Source organism: Canis aureus, chromosome 7 (assembly GCF_053574225.1).
Source record: "Canis aureus isolate CA01 chromosome 7, VMU_Caureus_v.1.0, whole genome shotgun sequence".
Lineage (NCBI taxonomy): Eukaryota > Metazoa > Chordata > Mammalia > Carnivora > Canidae > Canis > Canis aureus.
The window spans coordinates 50,769,554-50,789,733 of record NC_135617.1 but is presented as its reverse complement, the minus strand read 5'-3'; the positions used below and the strand labels follow the sequence as shown (position 1 = coordinate 50,789,733).

At 36.3% G+C, this 20,180-nt stretch overlaps 1 protein-coding gene across 2 annotated transcripts in view; it reads left to right on the top strand.

The window, feature by feature from the left end:
* TINAG (tubulointerstitial nephritis antigen) overlaps positions 1 to 20,180 on the top strand; it is a 92,071-nt gene that overhangs the window by 28,385 nt on the left and 43,506 nt on the right. Inside the window, exons 6-10 of one of the 2 annotated variants that reach the window (XM_077903594.1) lie at positions 2,080 to 2,230; positions 4,531 to 4,711; positions 6,171 to 6,216; positions 9,708 to 9,831; positions 18,071 to 18,864. In XM_077903594.1, the coding sequence (XP_077759720.1) occupies positions 2,080 to 2,230; positions 4,531 to 4,711; positions 6,171 to 6,216; positions 9,708 to 9,831; positions 18,071 to 18,074 (506 nt within the window). In that variant the 3' untranslated portion in view covers positions 18,075 to 18,864. Of the gene's footprint in view, positions 1 to 2,079; positions 2,231 to 4,530; positions 4,712 to 6,170; positions 6,217 to 9,707; positions 9,832 to 18,070; positions 18,865 to 20,180 lie in introns of those variants that run through there. The other variant, XM_077903593.1, reaches the window with a different exon arrangement.

Genomic DNA, 20,180 nt, shown 5'->3' with positions numbered 1-20,180 from the left:
GAGTTGGAATCTACAGATTCATGGGGCTGGGAGGGAAGTCACATTTTTCAAGCCTTTGGTTTTATAAAAGAGTCACAGATCGATGAACTGACTGACCCTAACTCAGAAATGGTCCCGGGAAAAAAAAAAAAAAAAAGAAAAAAGAAAAAAGAAATGGTCCCGGAAGCCAGGTTACTGATTCCTTGACTACTGTTGTCAAAGTATTTTTTTGAACAGGAGAATAGTTACACTCACATTTTCAAATTTACATTTGGGTTCTGAACCCTTGTACTAGAAGTCAAAGCATCAAAAATTTTGTATTTTATGAAATAGGGAATTATTTTCTTGAGAATAGCGGAGGTGATAGGAGAATGTCATTTGCTCTTATGAAATATATCCCAGCACAGTAAGAGATGGGAAACAGGGAAGTAGGAGGTTATAGATTGAACAGATATTGAGCATTTAAAATGTGCCAAAATTGCACTGTAGAATTGTACATATCCTGTAGTTACAAAAAACTCTGTACATACAGAAATACATATGTAAATGAATTATTTAAAAATGAATTATTTTAGAATAATTCTAAATTAACACCTTGAGAAGTTCTAGTATATAGACAATTTTAATGAGCAAAAACTACAACTTCTTTCGAGAAAATTGGATGGATAAAAGAAAGTGTATGACTTTGTTACCTTTAGAGGCATCCAGATGACTCAGTCGGTTAAGCATCTACCTTCAGCTCAGGTCATGATCCCAGGGTCCTGGGATGGAGCCCCTCATTGGGCTCCCTGCTCAGTGGGGAGTTTGCTTCTCCTCTCCCTCTGTCCTTTCTCCTGCTAATGCTCTCTCTCTCTTAAATAAATAAATAAATAAATAAATAAATAAATAAATAAATAAAATCTTTTAAAAAATCTTGTAAAAGTAACTATGTTTAAATATCAAGAACAAACTATACCAGCCATTGAACAACACAAAACAATATTTGTACCAAAATTTTCTCATGATATTATCATTTATGTTTATGATGGTAGCATAATCAAAAAGATAAATAGTTTTCTGCTACTGATAGATTGATTTCCCTTTTTTATTATTCTGTGAGGATAGCATTGTGATTCTTGTTCATCATTGTAATTTCTAGTGCTTAGTACAGTGCCTGTCACTTAGTAGGCAGTCAATAATATGTGTTAGGAAAAGGAATGAACTGATAAACCATGGAACTTTTTTTAAAGATTTTATTTATTTAATCATGAGAGACACACACACACACAGAGAGGCAGAGATCCAGGCAGAGGGAGAAGCAGGTTCCAAGCAGGAAGCCCGATGTGGGACGCGATCCCGGGGCTCTGGGATCATGCCTGGAGCCAAAGGCAGATGCTCAACTGCCGAGCCACTCAGGCGTCCCAACAACCATGGAAATTGTATATTGTTATAAATTTATATCAAGTCTAAACAAGGTGAATTCCATGTCTATGTAGTAAGATTAGGATCATGATTTTCGAAAGTATTGTAAGGATAAAAGTGTGCTGTGTAGTTTTTAGATATAAGATTCATATTAGAATAGATTAGCTTTTGAATGGTTTTCTGAGTGGTCAACCTAAATACCAGTTTAAAAACCTAAGATTCAATTTATTCTAATATATCAGATTAACATGATGAATTTCCAGTTAGTATTTCTATGATAAGTTTTTCTAATTTCCTCCATTTAGTTGCATTCATTTCAAAAGTTATATATTTATCTGTGACTATTCATGAGGTACAGGAGTTACAAATGTAAATGAGATATGATTTTTGCCCTCAAAGAATTTCATTTGACAGACTTCTTAATGAAAAATTCATAATTGTATAGAACATGAAAGGAACTATGGACTAGAAAAGTCTTTGAAGTTGATAAGACAATTGAGCAATACCAAAATTGGATAAAAATTATGAATGAAATTATGACCCAGTTGACTTTGCTGGAATATATAGATACATTAATGACATTGGTTTTAATTTTAAATTACATAAAGTTCTAAAGACTAGGATTCAAAAAAGAGCTATGTAAATTATTAAAAATGACATGTACCATTTGAATATTAATCAATATTCTATTTGAAACAGGTGTGGCAGCTGACCGAATAGCAATTCAGTCCAACGGTCGATACACAGCCAATCTGTCCCCTCAGAATTTGATCTCTTGCTGTGCCAAGAACCGACATGGATGCAATAGTGGAAGCATTGATAGGGCTTGGTGGTTCCTGAGAAAACGTGGGTAAATAGCTGCCCAACATACGTTTCTAGGATTCTTGAGTTCTGTTCGGGGTTAGAATAAAGAAAAAATAAATTGCAAGATTTTTACTAAAAAATGTACAAGCTACACCTAGATAAATGTGTATATTACATTTAAATATACACTATACTTGTTATCTACTAAGATTATAAACTATTGGAAGCAATTATTTGAAACATGTATACATTCCTCACTAAATTAATAGAAAGGCTTAAGTAAGCATTGTCTTGTTGCTCTGAGTCAAACGACTCTACTGAGTCCCAATGGGAATAGATAGGCTGATATCTCTGCTGAGCCTTTCAGTTACTCAGGTAGATGGATAATTCCAGGTAAAAATTAGATTAAGACTGAGATGAATAGGGATGCCTGGGTGGCTCAGCATTTGAGCACTTGCCTTTGGCTCAGGGCGTGATCCCGGAGTCCTGGGATCAAGTCCCACATGAGGCTCCTTGCATGGAGCCTGCTTCTCCTCCCTCTGCCTGTGTCTCTGTCTCTCTTTCTGTGTCTCTCATGAATGAATAAATAGAATCTAAAAATAAATAAATAAATAAATAATTTATACTTGCCTCAGCTTATCAACATCATTAAGTGTCACCAACCCATTTGATGGGAAAAGGCAGGCTATATTTTCATACTCTCATGTAGTCTGATACCTACTGCATTCTCATATCTACTCTAAGAGCTAATCTACTTAAAAGCTAGGTTATTTGGGTAAGGAAGTTGCAGCTGATTACCAGTAATATACATATATACTGCTCACCTATCCATTTATCATCCACTGAGTACTCTAGGTTTGCTAGAGAACAGTCAGGTGCTATGAGAGCATGGATGTCAGATATTAATGGGTGGCAATAAATTTATTTAAATAAATGTTCATACATTTTGCTTAATAATATGGTGCTTAGAATGAACAACTCAGGCTGATACCTCTCTGGTATAGTAGTGCTTGGTTGGCTTCTGTTTTGTACTATGACAAAAATTAATACTCTTTAAAAGCTTAGAAGTATAAATTAACACTGAGACTCAACTAAATCTTACTATATTGGTTTGCTTAGGTAACCATAACAAAATACCATAGATGGAAAGCTTAAACACCAGGCCTTTATTCCACAGTTCTGGAGGCTGAGAAATCAAAGATCAAGATAGTAGCTGATTTAGTTCTGGTGAAAGCCCTTTTCTCACTTGTCTTCTTCTTGTGTCCTTACATGGCAGAGAGTACTAGTATCTCTTCCCCTTCTTATAAAGGCACTAATTCCAGGTGGGATGTCACCTGCATCACCTCATTTAAAGCTAATTATCTCTCAAACGCCCCCTTCTAATACCATCATGTTAAGGGGTAGGGCTTCAACATATGAATTTGGGGTGGCACAATTCAATATATAGCACTCATTATCCCAAAGTAATACGTTTAATGCAAGAATTTTTTGAAGTGAGTATAATCTTTAATGGCTTTGCTTTCATCATGTTTCTTGCTCAGATTCTCTTACTTGGTTGAACACTTGAATTTTTCTGAAGCAAACCTATTGGATACTTCTATGGCTAATTCAAATTGAATATATATAAAATCAATTTTTATTGTTTATTTTCCTTATGATCTTCTATATTAAATAAATGATGTTAATTTTGGTACCAAATAATTTGTACTTGTCTATGTTCAGTTTCAAAATCAGAAACTGAAAATGATTCTGTTTGTTTTGTGCAATGTATGTGTCTCATATCTTTCTACTCTATTAACTTTTAATATTATATTAGTGTATAGTATCTCTCCTGAAATATCATGAACTACAGAAACATAATAAGTGAAATCTTATGAGAAGGTACTTATAACTCAATAAAAATATAAAGGCAAAACAAAACAGCTTTAATTATAAAACTTACAGAATTATGCAAAATACCACATCTAATAATAAAATCCTCTCTTTCACATTAAATGTAGCTTTTCTATATTATAGTTATAAATGCAGAATGAAGTCCTTCCCCTATTAATATTACTACAGATTTTATTGACAGTCACTGTAGAAAATTAATCTTTAGGAAATTCTATACTGTAGATAAATTATTTATTAAAATGGATTGAAACAAGATTTTTTAAAATGATAATATAAATGAGGGGTCAGAGTAGAGTATAATATATTGAACTGGTGTGTTGGAATTAATCTGCATTTTGAAAGGTACACATGTAAAGAGTTGAGAAAATTTATAAATGTTTAATTCAGTAAAATGGCACATAGGATATATTATGGCATCTTCCTAAGTATTACCTCTTTGCTTATTCCTCATAGACTGGTATCCCATGCATGCTATCCACTTTTCAAGGACCAAAATGCTACCAATTATGGCTGTGCTATGGCAAGTAGATCTGATGGGAGGGGAAAACGGCATGCCACAAAGCCATGTCCCAACAACATTGAGAAATCGAACAGGATCTACCAATGTTCTCCTCCATACAGAGTCTCCTCCAATGTAAGTCTAAATGGCAAGTATTAACAATGGTTAACTTTCTCAAAAAGATATAGCTCTACTGTTCTTAAAACTATTAAAAAACTATTATATCCTAAAATAATTCTAGTTTCAGATATATTTTTTTCATGATCTTAAAGTGTCCATTAAAGACTCTCAATTTCTGATCTTTGTAATATTAGCAGAATGAATGATTTTATGGTACATATTTACATACTTGACAGATAAAAGCTAAATCAAACCTTTTTTCCCTGACTTTTTGGTGGTAGTAGCTCATTGTGTCAATCCTTTGTCTTACTCCACAAAATAATTGAAGTAAATATAGTCCTGATGGGAAAATGACTTCTTAGATTCTAGATTTTCATTTTGAAAGCCTGGGCAAATTTTACTGCATCATATCAGTGTTACCCAGACCTCACTTTCAGAATATCTGAACCTTCAGTGACTTCCAGTTACTTATACGGTTTATATTATGGTTTAATATTCTTACCATGGCATATAGGTCTTGCTTGATTTGGTTCTGACCTACTACCTCTACAGACTCTTGTCCTGCCTGCATCTACCCCTCCACCTGCTCCTAATGCACTTGATAAATAGGACTACTGTCTGCTCCCTAGATACATCATGCTCTCAATGCTTCTCTACTTAGCCAGGTGATGATTCCTCTGACCCAAGTGCTTATCCCACCTATTTCCATCTGGCAAAATCCCATACATGGGTCACGGCCCCAGTAAAAACTTCATCTTGTCTGTGAACTTTTCTTGACTCCTACATAGTATTAATTTTCCTTTTTTGTTCCATCCCTAGGAACTTTGTGCTTGTCTCTATAGTAGAACTTATTATATCATAATGCAATTAGTTGTGCTGTCTACTCCACCAAAATGTAAATCCTTTGAGGACAGTTACGGGGTTAATATTTGTTTCTGTCCTAGTTTTTCGTATATACTCTGTGATCAATGCATATATATGAATGAATGAATAAGGGAATGATCTGCCTTTTTGCTGAGGGTTGTGTCACACAGTGGGCGACAACATAGAAATCCTTATATAGTATAGCTACACTGAGGAAGCTCACTAAACCATCATCTGGGGTTGTTCTTGGGATCAAAAGAATGGAAACGACACAAATCTCCACTGTTAAAACATGGTTTTAATTAATTATTTTTTCTTCGTGACCATAAAAAGTTATTACTTTATTTCCTCTTTATTCCAAAATTACCAGCAGTGGTAGAAGTCAATAAAACAAATGGGTGCATCCTGTCTCTAGTAACTTGATCAATGTGGTATTTTACATGTGAGTATTTCAAGACATGATTAAAAGTAAATTATAAATGGTCATTCAAGGCACATTGGATTGTATAATTCTTAAATAGATTATATAGCACCTAACATTATACACCACACAATATTTTTAGTATGTTCTGATAACAATAATGATGTTCATTGATATTTTTCCTTCTAGGAAACTGAGATAATGAAAGAAATCATGCAAAACGGACCAGTTCAAGGTAAGCTTGGGTGAAATATAGTTGTGTTTTATTTCATTAATAAACAACATTACATTTTAATTCATGCAAGAGGAGCTTAAGAAAAACTTTGTTTTAAGTGTTCATAAAGTTTCAACAGTTCTAAGATCAGTGTAATTATAGGATATGTGCTTACCTAGTAACTTCATTATCCGCCATTTTAAGTAGATAGACACATTCATAAATTGAATTCCTAAATATTAATGGCACATTTGATGAAGTCTGCTAAGTCCTTCTGAAAGTGATCATGGACCAAACAGACAGTCAAATATGACATGGTAAGTGGTGAAGCTCATTTATTTTTTCAGTTGTATTTAAGAATCATGCATAGTATTAGAAGTTTTCTCACTTTCATTTTAAAGAGAATAGGTAATGGATCAAAAAAAATCAAACTTTAGCTATAGAAAAAAATCTAAAAAAAAAAAAAAGAAAGAAAAAATCTAAATATTTTCCTTTTTCCATAAACTCAAAATAAGTAAGTAAGCCAGGGTAATCTTTGTGTTTTATAAAATGCCTTCTATTTTGATCAACTTTGTAAATGTGTTGTGGATAGTAAATTAACAGTAAATAAGAAAATAATATACCAACTTGACATTGACTTTGATTTTTAAGATATCAGCTATGATATATAGGTCCTCTGTTTATCTATTGAATATTTCATTTTTCACCACTGCAATGGATGGAGAAAAATTCACAGAGTGTATTCCCTGTACTAAACACTGCCTTGAAGAACATGGAAAAACAAGCTCAGCAAGGTCTAAAATGGAAATTCAGGGTACAAACACTTGAAAGATCCAAAATCTGTGCAGTGAGATGAACCAAATAAATTTAAATTAACCAAAATTAAATTTAAAACATTTGATATATACCTAAGGAATTATTAGTCAACATCTACTTTTGCTTTTCTGAATGCTGTCCTAATTAGTATTGGTTCAACATCTAGCAGGAACCATGGATTGTAAAGTTGTATTGGGAGAATTTTTATTGATCATTATCACCACTTAACATTTATTGAGAAACCAAAGCTTACACTAAACATGTTCTGAATTTAATTCTAGAAATCCTGGAATCTTAAAAAAAATGAACAAATGAGAATCTTTTCCCCTTATAATTATGTAATTTTAATTGGCTCTTATAAGACTGAGGGATTCATGTGTAATTTACATGCATGCTTCAGTAAGTTAAGTTCGTGCGACAAATTTAAAGGAACACAGGCATTGGAAGTCAAGGCTGAATTTAAAATTCCATCTTTGACATTTGCTACTTAAATGACTGAGTGAATTACTTAAGCTCTCTGAATCTTCAAGTCATTGTGGTACTGTTTGAAATGTCTTTCTCTCTTAATCACTCAGAAGAAATTTGGATCATAATTCTTTAAATTGAGAGCTCCTTAGGTTTATTTTATGGTCAAGTACTTAAATGCTTATGAATTTCACATAATGAATAAAAAATAATCAAAATGGGAAATCATGGTAAGAATCAAAAATAAACATTTTAAAATAGGAAAGTTGAAATTCAAATTATTCAACATGGGTGTCAAGAATATACCCCCTGCCAGCCTGAACCAGGAGCAGGAGATAGAGCTGTAATCAAGATGGGCTCCATTCTGCCCTCAGCCTTGTTACAATTCTGTTTAGTAAGTTTGCTGCAGTTTTCCAAAAGTAAAGTTGCACTACAGTTACTTATGTAGTTATAGCTTTATAAACTCATCAAGTCTGTTTTGGTGTCAGAAACTGAAGGAAGGAGCCCCCTTCAAGTTAATTATTATGGTCTCTGTCCCACACTTCTTCAGTTGTCAGTGTTTCTCAGCAATGACGCATTCATGGTTCTTAGGGAGAGTTGAGAAGAGCTGAGGGGGTCAATGGTTCTATAGAGGAGAAAAACCACTAGCAGTATCTTCACACTTATGTAAGAGCTGGTTGACTTTGACTCATCCTGCTGTAGATGCAATGTGTTTGTCTGCACAGCATTGCCTGGGCAAACATAGAGCATTTTCTCCTCTTTCAGTACAAAAGAGTGTAAAAGGCTATAGAATGCTGGATAAATAGCACTGTGTGCATTCTTCTAAAATCTGTAGAATTAAAAATAAGTTTAGGTGCTGAAATGAGAGCAAAGTAAGATCTGCATAAATTACAGTTACATAAATTCTTAAAATCCTATGGGAATGTATTTTATTTTACTTCATTTTATTTATTTATTTTGGAAGGAATATATTTTGAAGTAGATAAAGAAGATTTGACCTCTTTCGAGAATATTTAAATGGCATCAGAAAAAGCATGAAACATTAAAAAAGAAAATAAAAGGTGGGACATGAAAAAGTTGTATTTGACTTGGGAATAGAAGCTTAATTTTAGGATCTATCAAATGCTTATGACCTTAGTTTTTATTTTATTTAAAAAGCATGTCAAACTTATACAGACAAGCATTGTGTACCTATCAAGGTATACTTATCTAGTCCCACCTAGAAATATTTTAAATTTATGTCTTCTACAAGTTTAAAGTCTTCACCCTGAATTGTCTAAGCCCTTCAATAGAGCAGCACATGATACAGAAAAGAAGTAATCAAGATAAGGGAATGAAGGAGAGCTTTATGATGTATAAGCTCTTGGTTTCACTCATACGGGGAATATAAAAAATAGTGAAAGAGATTATAGGGGAAAGGAGAGAAAATGAGTGGGAAAAATCAGAGCAGGTGACAGAACATGAGAGACTCCTAACTCTGGGAAAGGAACAAGGGGTAGTGGAAGGGGAGGTGGGTGGGGGGGTTGGAGTGACTGGGTGACAGGCACTGAGGGGGGCACTTGACAGAATGAGCACTGGGTGTTATACTATATGTTGTCAAATCGAACTCCAACAAAAAATATTCAAAAAAAAAAAAAAAGAAAAAAGAAAAAAAGAATGCAACAGTGGCTTACTTCTTGAGAGCCAGGAGAATGGAATTTTGTCAGAGTATTCTTTTGCCAAAGGTTTGCTTTTTATTCAAACTCACCAAGGAAAGGTTTGTATTTACTTCCAAGGATTAAGGACAATTGCATTAAGCCCTGTTTGCCAGGTTCACCCTTCACTGTTAGCTTAATTGTAGTTTTAAGAGGCTCATGGTGAAGTCCAAGGTTAATAGATAAACAGCAATCAGTAGCCAAGTGCAGTGGGGCTTCTCTGCAAGGGTCTCAATTTCTGGTAATAGTGCTTCTGTCAATTAAGAATAGATGGTGTTTTAAAGATATAATGTATACTTAAGTAATATTCTAAGTGGCTAAAAGCTGTTTTTATAAGAGAAAAACAACAAACAAGTATTGCAGCAATTAAATCAAGTAGGAAAGAAAATTAAGTTGAATTGCAAAGTCCCTTCTTAGATTCTCCTCCTGGCAATTTAACCACTGATTGTTCTGTGAGAATTTATAGAGATTTTTTTAAATAAAGATTTTTAAAGAGATTTGTTTAAAACTGTTTTATTATGTTGGGTTTTATTTTAGCCATAATGCAAGTCCATGAAGATTTCTTCCATTATAAGACAGGGATATATAGACACATTACCAGAACAAATGAAGAATCAAGAAAATATCAAAAGCTTCAGACACATGCTGTCAAACTCACTGGGTAAGGCAATTTCTTTAAAATCTTCATTTAATGCTTTTGGAAAATGAAACTGAACATACATGTATAGAGTGCATGCAGGTGCCAGAATTCTCCTTGGTAGGAGAGAATTCCATACAAATTAAAGATTATCCAAACTTTGGCACTATATAGTCATTATTTTAAAGTCTGGTTAAAGGGTAACTCAGTATTCTGGAAAAGATGACCATTTCCTATCTCTCACTTGAGTGTGTCCTAGAAATCTATTTTAAGGGGAAGGGAAATATATTATTGGAATAAGTTCTGTATGTGGCATAAGCAGGGGAAGGGTACAAATTCAAGTATGTAAGGATTTGGGAGGAAGATTTTAGATGGAATTATGACTGGTAGTGATTAATCAGGAAAAAGGAATAGGGTCACCTTTATTTCAGCACAAGAATTTTTTTTTATTTCTGCACATCTTATAGAAATTACACTTTTCAAATTGTGAGTAAAATACATTCATCTCTACCAGGGCAGGAAATAGTTCAAAATTGGGTTGCATTTCAAAAGTAAATAAGTAGTTTCACAAATAAGATCATGCTCACAAGAAGAGTGTGGTCACCTGAAACTACTTTCCCTAGTGTCTTCTCCAACTCATTCTAACTCTGCTCCACCTTTAGGCTCTTTCTCCTAATGTCTCAGTCCAATTCAAATGAAATGCTACAGGAAAGTTTTCTGGGTCTTTTTCTTAAATTTCCATCATTTTAAACCCTCACTTTTCTCACTTTGCCATCATGGTAAATGACTTTGTCTCATTGAACAAGTCTTTCCTGTTTAAATTTGGTTGAGCTTGTACAAAAGTAATCTCAACTCCAACCAAATCTCTGCTTTCTTCTTATTGATCTTTGAGACATTCTGAGTCAGTTCTAGGGTATGTAGATAGTTATCTTCTGTGATATCTCTTCAGTAGTCATCCCACCTTTATTTTAAATAATCTTATATTTCTTTTTTTTAAAAAAAGTATTATATTTATTATTCATGAGAGACACACACAGAGAAAGAAAGAGGCAGAGACACAGGCAGAGGGAGAAGCAGGCTCCCTGCAAGGAGCCCCATGTGGGACTCGATCCCTGATCCTGGAGTCATGCCCTGGGCCAAAGGCAGACGCTCAACCGCTGAGCCACCCAGACATCCCATTACTCTTATATTTCAATTACAAAATTACCACATTTCATTGAATCTAAGATACTCATTTTATGACTTGTCTTGATTTTAGGCATGTGAAAATATGTGTATCTTAGAATGGAAATACATGGCATTTCAAGTTAATGTAGGATACTGAGAAACTACAGATGAGGAAAAAGTGTAAAGACAATTTCACTATCCAGAAAGAACCTTTCTTGAGAGTTTGAAGTATTTTTCATTTCTCCTAGGTGTATAGCTGGAGAGAGAGAGAGAGAGATAGAGAGAGAGAGAGAGAGAGATGGCTAGATAATTAAATATATTTCAAAAAAACGAGATATGGAAGTACCTACAATTTTATAACAAAGAAAATTTTGCTAAAGTATTCATTAGCAGTATATAAGAATGACAGTTCTCAATATTCCTCTAAACACTGGCTGTTTGTTTTTCCATTTTAATGGTTAATTCTGTACTGCTTTGGTCACTCAGTATCACTCTTCTGGGGCCTAAGATAGTTTCCCATTACCCTACATTTTAGGTTATATGGAACAATATGTTTGCCTTAAATTTTTAAAAAGTATCACTTAAAAAATAAAAATCTATATATACTCACTAAATTCATATACAGTCCATATATGCTCATAAGAATATATTACCTAGAAAGAAGATAGTTAAAAAAATCATCCCAAATTATATTAAGCTCACACAATCATTATTAATATTTAGTGAAAAGCATGTCAAAGCAAGTAAGTCTGTTTCTCTGTTGATGAAAAGAGAGACAAATGAAAATAGAAAGACAATAGATAATGATATTTTAAAATGCTAATGTTCAGGTTATTTTTAGTTGAATTTAATTAAATGAGATATATTTGGTTCTTTAACAAAAGGAATGCTAGTTCCTGAAAGAACCCTCCACACTTCAGAAAAAAAAAATACTTTAAGAGAACTATAGGTGGGAGCAATAAATCATTTTTAACTGTGTATTTCCATTTAAGATTATATCTATTGACTCATTTTAAAAAAGATTTTATTTATTTATTTGAGACAGAGAGGGAGAGCACAAGTATGTGTGTGGGAAGTGCAAAGGGAGATCCAGACTCCCCACTGGGCAGGAAGCCTGAGCAGGGAGGGGGTTTAATCTCAGGACCCTGAAATCATGATCTGAGCTAAAGGCAGACACCCAATAGACTGAGCCACCCTGGAGCTCCTATATCTATTGATTTCTTAACAAACTGAAGAAATTTATCATTTTTATACTTCTCCTCACATCTCCTCCTTTCATACCTTATATTTATTAGAATATTATGATTTTTATATATTATAGGATTATAGAATTTGCATTCTGCTCTGAAGCCATAATATTAATAGTTGTTTATTGTAGAGTCAATGATAAGCAAATATTTTTGTGATGGCTTTTCTGTCCTTGAGTTTAATTTTTAACACTTATTTTGTTGAATTGTTTTCCAGCAACTCTTTTTTTTTTTTTTTTAATCAAAAAGGACTCTTAATGCCTGTGGTCCTTAATTTCTTACATGTTTGAGAAAGTGTCTGTTTTCCTTTAATTCAAGAATAACATTAGCTATAAAATTCTGGTACTACAGAAACTTCAGAGCTTTGAGGATGTTGCTCTAGTGTTTCTGGCATTGAGTTTTCCTGCAGAAAAATCTCTAGCTAAGCAAATGTTTTTATTTCCTTAGACATGATATAACTTTTTCAATTGATATACTCATACTAATCTTGTTTCTTCCATCCTTGAATTAAATATATTCACTTTTTAAAGAACATACTATTACATATTGTATCTTCTATATCTCCTATTATCTTTTTTTTAGGTTAGCTTATTTTTGTATATTTTTGTTATTGAAGTTTGATTTGCCAACATATAACACACAGTGCTTATCCCATCAAGTGCTCCCCACAGTGCTCATCACCCAGTTACCGCATCCCTCCACCCACCTCCCCTTCCACTACCCCTTGTTAGTTTCCCAGAATAATGAGTCTCTTATATTCTCTGTCTCTGATATTTCCCACTCATTTTCTCTATTTCCCCTTTAATCCCTTTCACTATTTTTTATATTCCCTGGATGAATGAAACCATATAATGTTTGTCCTTCTCTGATTGACTTACTTCACTCAGCATAATACCCTCCAGTTCTATCCACATTGAAGCAAATGGTGGGTATTCATCATTTCTAATGACTAATATTCTATTGTATACATAGACCACAGCTTCTTTATCCATTCATCTTTTTTCTTTTTAAAGATTTTATTTATTTATTCATGAGAGACACAGAGAGAGAGAGAGGCAGAGACACAGGCAGAGGGAGAAGCAGGATCCATGCAGGGAGCCCGACGCGGGACTCAATCCCAGGTCTCCAGGATCACACCCTGGCCTGAAGGTGTGAAACCACTGAGCCACCTGGGCTGCCCTCTATTCATCTTTTGATGGACACCTAGGCTCCTTCCATAGTGTGGCTATTGTGGACATCACTGCTATAAACATTAGGGTGCAGGTGTCTCAGTTTTTCACTGCATCTGTATCTTTGGGGTAAATCCCCAGCAGTGCAATTGCTGGGTCGTAGGGCAGATCTATTTTTAACCCTTCGAGGAAACTCCACACAGTTTTCCAGAGTGGCTACACCAGTTCACATTCCCACCAACAGTGTAAGAGGGTTCCCTTTTCTCCACATCCTCTCTGACATTTGTTGTTTCCTGTCTTGTTAATTTTCACCATTCTCACTGGTGTGAGGTGGTATCTCATTGTGGTTTTGATTTGTATCTCCCTGATGGCAAGTGATGCAGAGCATTTTCTCATATGCATGTTGGCCATGTGTGGGTCTTTGGTGGAATTTCTGTTCATGTCTTTTGCTCATTTCATGATTGGATTGTTTGTTTCTTTGCTGTTGAGTTTAATAAGTTCTTTATAGATCTTGGATACAAGCCCTTTATCTGATATGTCATTTGCAAATATCTTCTCCCATTCTGTAGGTTGTCTTTTAGTTTTGTAGACTGTTTCTTTTGCTGTGCAGAAGCTCTTTATCTTGATTAAGTCCCAATAGTTCATTTTTGCTTTTGCTTCCCTTGCCTTCATAGATGTATCTTGCAAGAAGTTGCTGTGGTCAAGTTCAAAAAGGGTGTTGCCTGTGTTCTCCTCTAGGATTTTGATGGATTCTTGTCTCACACTTAGATCTTTCATACACTTTGAGTTTATCTTTGTGTCTGGTGTAAGAGAATGGTCGAGTTTCATTCTTCTGCACATGGCTGTCCAATTTTCCCAGCACCATTTATTGAAGAGACTCTCCTTTTTCCAGTGGATTGTCTTTCCTGCTTTGTCACATATTAGTTGACCATAGAGTTGAGGGACCATTTCTGGGTTCTCTATTCTGTTTCATTGATCTATGTGTCTCTTTTTGTGCCAGTACCACACTGTCTTGATGATCACAGCTTTGTAGTACAACTTGAAATCCAGCATTGTGATGGCCCTGCTCTGTTTTTTTTTTTTCTTCAATATTCCCCTAGCTATTTGGGATCTTTTCTGATTCCACACAAATTTTAAGATTATTTGTTCCAATTCTCTGAAGAAAGTGCATGGTATTTTGATAGGGATTGCATTAAATGTGTAAATTGCCCTGGGTAGCATTGACATTTTCACAATATTAATTGTTCCAATCCCTGAGCATGGAATATTTTTCCATCTCTTTGTGTCTTCCTCAATTTCTTTCAGAAGTGTTCTGTAGATTTTAGGGTATAGATCCTTTACCTCTTTGGTTAGGTTTATTCCTAGGTATTTTATGCTTTTGGGTGCAATTGTAAATTGAATTGATTCCTTAATTTCTCTTTCTTCAGTCTCATTGTTAGTGCATAGTAATGCCACTGATTTCTGGGCATTGATTTTGTATCCTGCCACATTGCCAAATTGCTGTATGAGTTCTAGCAATCTTCGGGTGGAGTCTTTTGAGTTTTCGATATATTAGTATCATGTCATCTGTGAAGAGGGAGAGTTTGACTTCTTCTTTGCCAATTTGAATGCCTTTAATGTCTTTTTGTTGTCTGATTGCTGAGGCTAGGACTTCTACTATGGTGAATAGCAGTGGTGAGAGTGGACATCCCTGTCGTGTTCCTGATCTTAGGGGAAAGGCTCTCAGTTTTTCCCCATTGAGAATGATATTTGCTGTGAGCTTTTCATAGATGACTTTTAAGATATTGAGGAATGTTCCTTCTATCCCTACACTCTGAAGAGCTTTGATCAGGAATGGATGCTGTATTTTGTCAAATGCTTTCTCTGCATCTATTGAGAGGATCATATGGTTCTTATTTTTTCTCTTGTTGATGTGATCTATCACATTGATTATTTTATGAGCGTTGAACCACCCTTGCATTCTGGGGATAAATCCCACTTGTTCATGGTGAATAATTTTTTTAATGTACTGTTGGATCCTATTGGCTAGTATCTTGTTGAGAATTTTTGCATCTGTGTTCATCAGGGATATTGGTCTATAATTCTCCTTTTTGATGGGATCTTTGGTTTTAGAATTAAGGTGATGCTGGCCTCATAAAATGAGTTTGGAAGTATTCCATCCCTTTGTATCTTTTGGAACAGCATTAGTAGAATAGGTATTATTTCTTCTTTAAATGCTTGATAGAATTCCTCTGGGAAGCCATCTGGCCCTGGACTTTTATGTCTTGGTGGGAGGTTTTTGATGACTGCTTCAATTTCCTCCCTGGTTATTGGCCTGTTCAGGTTTTCTATTTCTTCCTGTTCCAGTTTTGGTAATTTATGGTTTTCCATTAATGCATCCATTTCTTCTAGATTGCCTAATTTATTTGCGTATAGCTGCTCATAATACATTTTAAAAATCGTTTGTAATTCCATGGTATTGTTTGTGATATATCCTCTTTCATTCATGACTTTATTAATTTGAATCCTTTCTCTCTTGTTTTTAATAAGGCTGGCTAATAGTTTATCTATCTTATTAATTCTTTCAAAGAACCAACTCCTGGTTTTGTTGATTTGTTCTACAGTTCTTTGGGTCTCTATTTCATTGAGTTCTGCTCGAATCTTTATTGTCTCTCTTCTTTTGCTTGGTGTAGGTTTTAATTGCTGTTCTTTCTCCAGTTCCTTTAGGTGCAAAGTTAGTGTATTTGAGTTTCTTCCAATTTTTTGAGGGATGCTTGTATTGCGATGTATTTCCCTTTCAGGGCTGCTTTTGCTATATCCCCAAGATTCTGAATGGTTGTATCTTCATTTTCATTAGTTTCCATGAATCTTTTTAATTCTTCTCTAATTTCCTGGTTAATACAGCCATCCTTTAGTAAGATGCTCTTCAACTTCCACGTGTTTGGGTTTCTTCCAAATTTCTTCTTGTGATTGAATTCTAGTTTCAAAGCATTGTGGTCTGAGAATATGCAGGGGACAATCCCAATCTTTTGGTATCAGCTGAGACCTGATTTGTGACCCAGTATGTGTGGTCTATTCTGGAGAAAGTTCCATGTGCACTTGAGAAGAATGTGCATTCAGTTGTGTTTGGATGGAAAGTTCTGTATATATCTGTGAAATCCATCTGGTCCAGTGTATAATTTAAAGTCCTTGTTTCTTTGGTGCTGCTGTGCTTATAAGATATGTCATTTGCAGAAAGCACCATGTTGAAGTCTCCCAGTATAAGTGTATTATTATCTAAGTATGTCTTTACTTTGGTTATTAATTAATTGATATACTTGGAAGCTTCCACATTAGGGGCATAAATATTCATGATTGTTAAGTCTTCTTGTTGGATAGACCCTTTAAGTATTATATAATGTCCCTCTTCATTTCTTATTACAGTCTTTGGGATAAACTTTAATTTATCTAAGGCTTGCTACCCCAGCTTTCTTTTGAGGACCATTTGAAAGGTAAATGGTTCTCCAACCTTTCATTTTCAGGCTGTAGGTGTCTTTAGGTCTAAAATGAGTCTTTTGTAGACAGCAAATAGATGGGTTTTGCTTTCTTATCCAGTCTGAAACCCTGCATCTTTTGATGGGATCATTTAGCCCACTCATGTTTAGAGTAATTATTGAAAGATATGAATTTAGTGTCATTGTAATACCTATTCAGTCCCTGTTTTGTCGATTATTTCTTTGGGCTTCCTTTTTTTTTACAGGGTCCCCCTTAATATTTCTTGCAGAGCTGGTTTGGTGGTCACATATTTTTTCAGTTTCTACCTATCTTGGAAGCTCTTTATTTATCCTTCTCTTCTGAATGAGAGCCTTTCTGGATATAGTTTTCTTGGCTGCATGTTCTTCTCATTTAGGACCCTGAATATATCCTGCCAGCCCTTTCTGGCCTGCCAGGTCTCTGTGGAGAGGTCTGCTATTAATCTAATATTTCTCCCCAGATAAGTTAGGGATCTCTTTTCTCTTTCTGCTTTAAGGATTTTCTCTTTTTCCTTGGAATTTGCGAGATTCACTATTAAATATCAAGGTGTGGAATGTTTTTATTGATTTTTGGTTGGGGGGACCTCTCTATCTCCTGGATCTGAATGCCTGTTTCCCTCCCCAAATTAGGGAAGTTCTCAGCTATGATTTGTTCAAATGTGCTTTCTGGCCCTCTGGCCCTCTCAGCGTTTTCTGGAACCCCAATTATATGTAAATTCTTCCTTCTGAGGCTATCATTTATTTCCCTTAACCTTTCCTCTTGGTCTTTTCATTGTTTTTCTCGTTTTGCCTTAGCTTCCTTCCTTCCATAAACTTGTCTTCTTTGTCAATCACTCTTTCTTCCATCTCATTAACCCTCGTAGTTAGGACCTCCAGTTTGGATTCCATCTCATTTAATTGATTTTTAATTTTGGCCTGATTAGATCTAAATTCTGAAGTCATGAAGTCTCTTGAATCCTTTATGCCTTTTTTTTCCAGAGCCACCAGTAGCTTTTAATTGTGCTTCTGAATTGGCTTTCTGATGTTGAATTGTAATCCATATTCTGTAACTCTGTGGCAGAGAGTACTGTTTCTGATTCCTTATTTTGTGGTGAGTTCTTCCTTCTAGTCATTTTGCTCAGAGCAGAGTGGCTGTATGAGTGGGCCGTGTCAAGAATATCAACCATGACCTAAGTAAATTTTACCCTAGGTGATTCTGACAAGATCAGAGACCCAAAAATGAAAACAAAGATCAGAATGAAATAAAACAAAAGGACTGCTAAAGCAAAAAACAAAATTTTAAAGCAAAGTAGTAAAAAATAAAAGGCCAAGAATCCCAAAGAAGAAGAAAAAAAGAAAAAAAGAAAAGAAAAAAGCAAAAGTAAAGAGGAAAAAGAGAAAAAAAAAAAGGTGAAGTAAAAAGGGGGGGGCTGGGAGTTGGTGGTGGTGATGAAGTTGTAGTGGAAGGAGAATGTCCTCTACCTGAGGGGTCCTAGAGGGTGATCCTATTGGTTCTGAGTGTATTAAGTTCTGTGTGTTAGAAGATGCTCAGTCCCAAATTTATATAAACCAGAAATACTTGTAGAAAACTCCAACATTGACCACCAAAACATAAATGCCATAAAAGAGGGGGCCAGAATGGGAATGAGTAATCTCACAGAATGAACCAGTATGATATACCACTTGGTTCTGGGTGCATGCTGGTCATGTTTTAGAAGGGATCAACTTCCACCAGTGTAGAACAAAATGAGGCAGAGAAAACACAAAACACAAAACAAAACAAAACAAAAACCATATCTCGTATATCTGCCAAAATTAAGTTGAGTATGTTGAAGGGAATCTAGAAGTGGAAAATATATCTAAGACATGTAATTCTAGAAATATGAAAGTCAAAAAGGAAGAAACTTCAAAATGAAGAGGTGGTAAAATATTGTAGTTAAGGTGGGAAAAGAGAAAAAATATTGGAAGTTTTTAGTCTGATATAAAAATGAGTACTGGAAAAAAGGGGAAAAAAGAGGGGTACCCTCTAGTTGTATATACTGTAAATCCCTCCACTTCCCCTGGAGCTTTCCAGTGAAGCTGGGTCCAGAACCTGCTCTTCCCCTGTCCTTCCAGCTGGTCTTCTGGGGGAGGAGCTGCTGTGCTGACTCTCAGGTGTGTGAACCTGGGGGAGCTGCCCTGCCCTCTGCCAGGTGCCGGGCTCAGTGGGAGCTGTTTACCCCCTGAGGACCCTGTCCTCTGGCGCCCCGCCCCTCCCAGGCACAGGGTGACACCAGGAGGAACAACCCCACTGGCGGCGGCCAGCCCTCCAGCCCTGGAGTCAGCTCCTGCAGTATCCACCGCAGCTCCCACCCAGTCCGCAGGGGCCTGGACGCCCCAGGGCGGGGCGGGGGGTGCTGACCTGCACAGCTCCGAAGCGTAGGGCGGCAGGAGCCTCCCCGCTGTCCTGGGCCCTCCCTGCCTCCTCCCGTCCCGGGGGTGGGGGAGCGCAGGTTCTCCGTTGTGTCCCCCGCGCCCTGGGCTCGGGGCCTGCGCCACTGACATCGCACCTGAGGCCGCGGCTCCCGAAGGCAGCAGGGCGCAGCCCCCTCCACCCGGAGCGCCCCCCCCCCGACCCCCGGCTTCTCCCCGAGGCCCCCCGGGCACTCCAGCCCTTTACCGCGCTGGGCCCCGGGGTGTGGGGCGCTCCCCCTGGAGCACCTCCTCTGTTAGTGACCCCGGGAGGCTGGGGGCCCCACCGCCCTCCTGCGGTCCTGCCCGGGTTCCCCATTGAGCGCCTTTCCCTCCGGGAGAAATCCGTGGATTTTTAAAGATCCCACTTCTCAGGGGCTGAGCTCTCCTGTCCCGGGGGCTTCTGCCTTCCTTAAGATTCTTCTTAAAAGAATACCCACTGGATTTTATTTTATTTTATTTTTCCTCTTTCCTACCTTGTTAGAAGCGCAAACCCTTCTCTCTGTAGCGTTCCAGTTTCTCTCTTTAAATCTCAGGTCGAACCGTAGGTGTGCAGGACGGTTTGGAAGTTACCTAGCGAGGTGGTGCGGCCGGGTGAGGGGAGGCCCCTGCTCCTCTGCCAGCCCTCTATCTCCTATTATCTTTTTAATAACATTTATATTGTAATTTTTTTTTTTTGGTATTTTGTTGTGTATGATTTCTTTCTATGTTGTCTCACCCATCCTTGAACATGTGTTATATTTGGTGCTCATTCTCCAAAAGGCTCTTGCCTCTGAAATGTTTTTTAAAATTTTTTCTTTTCTTTTTCTTTTGATTGTCCTTCAAGGTCTTTAAGCCATGGGTTAGAGATTTCATGTCTGTAATTTCTT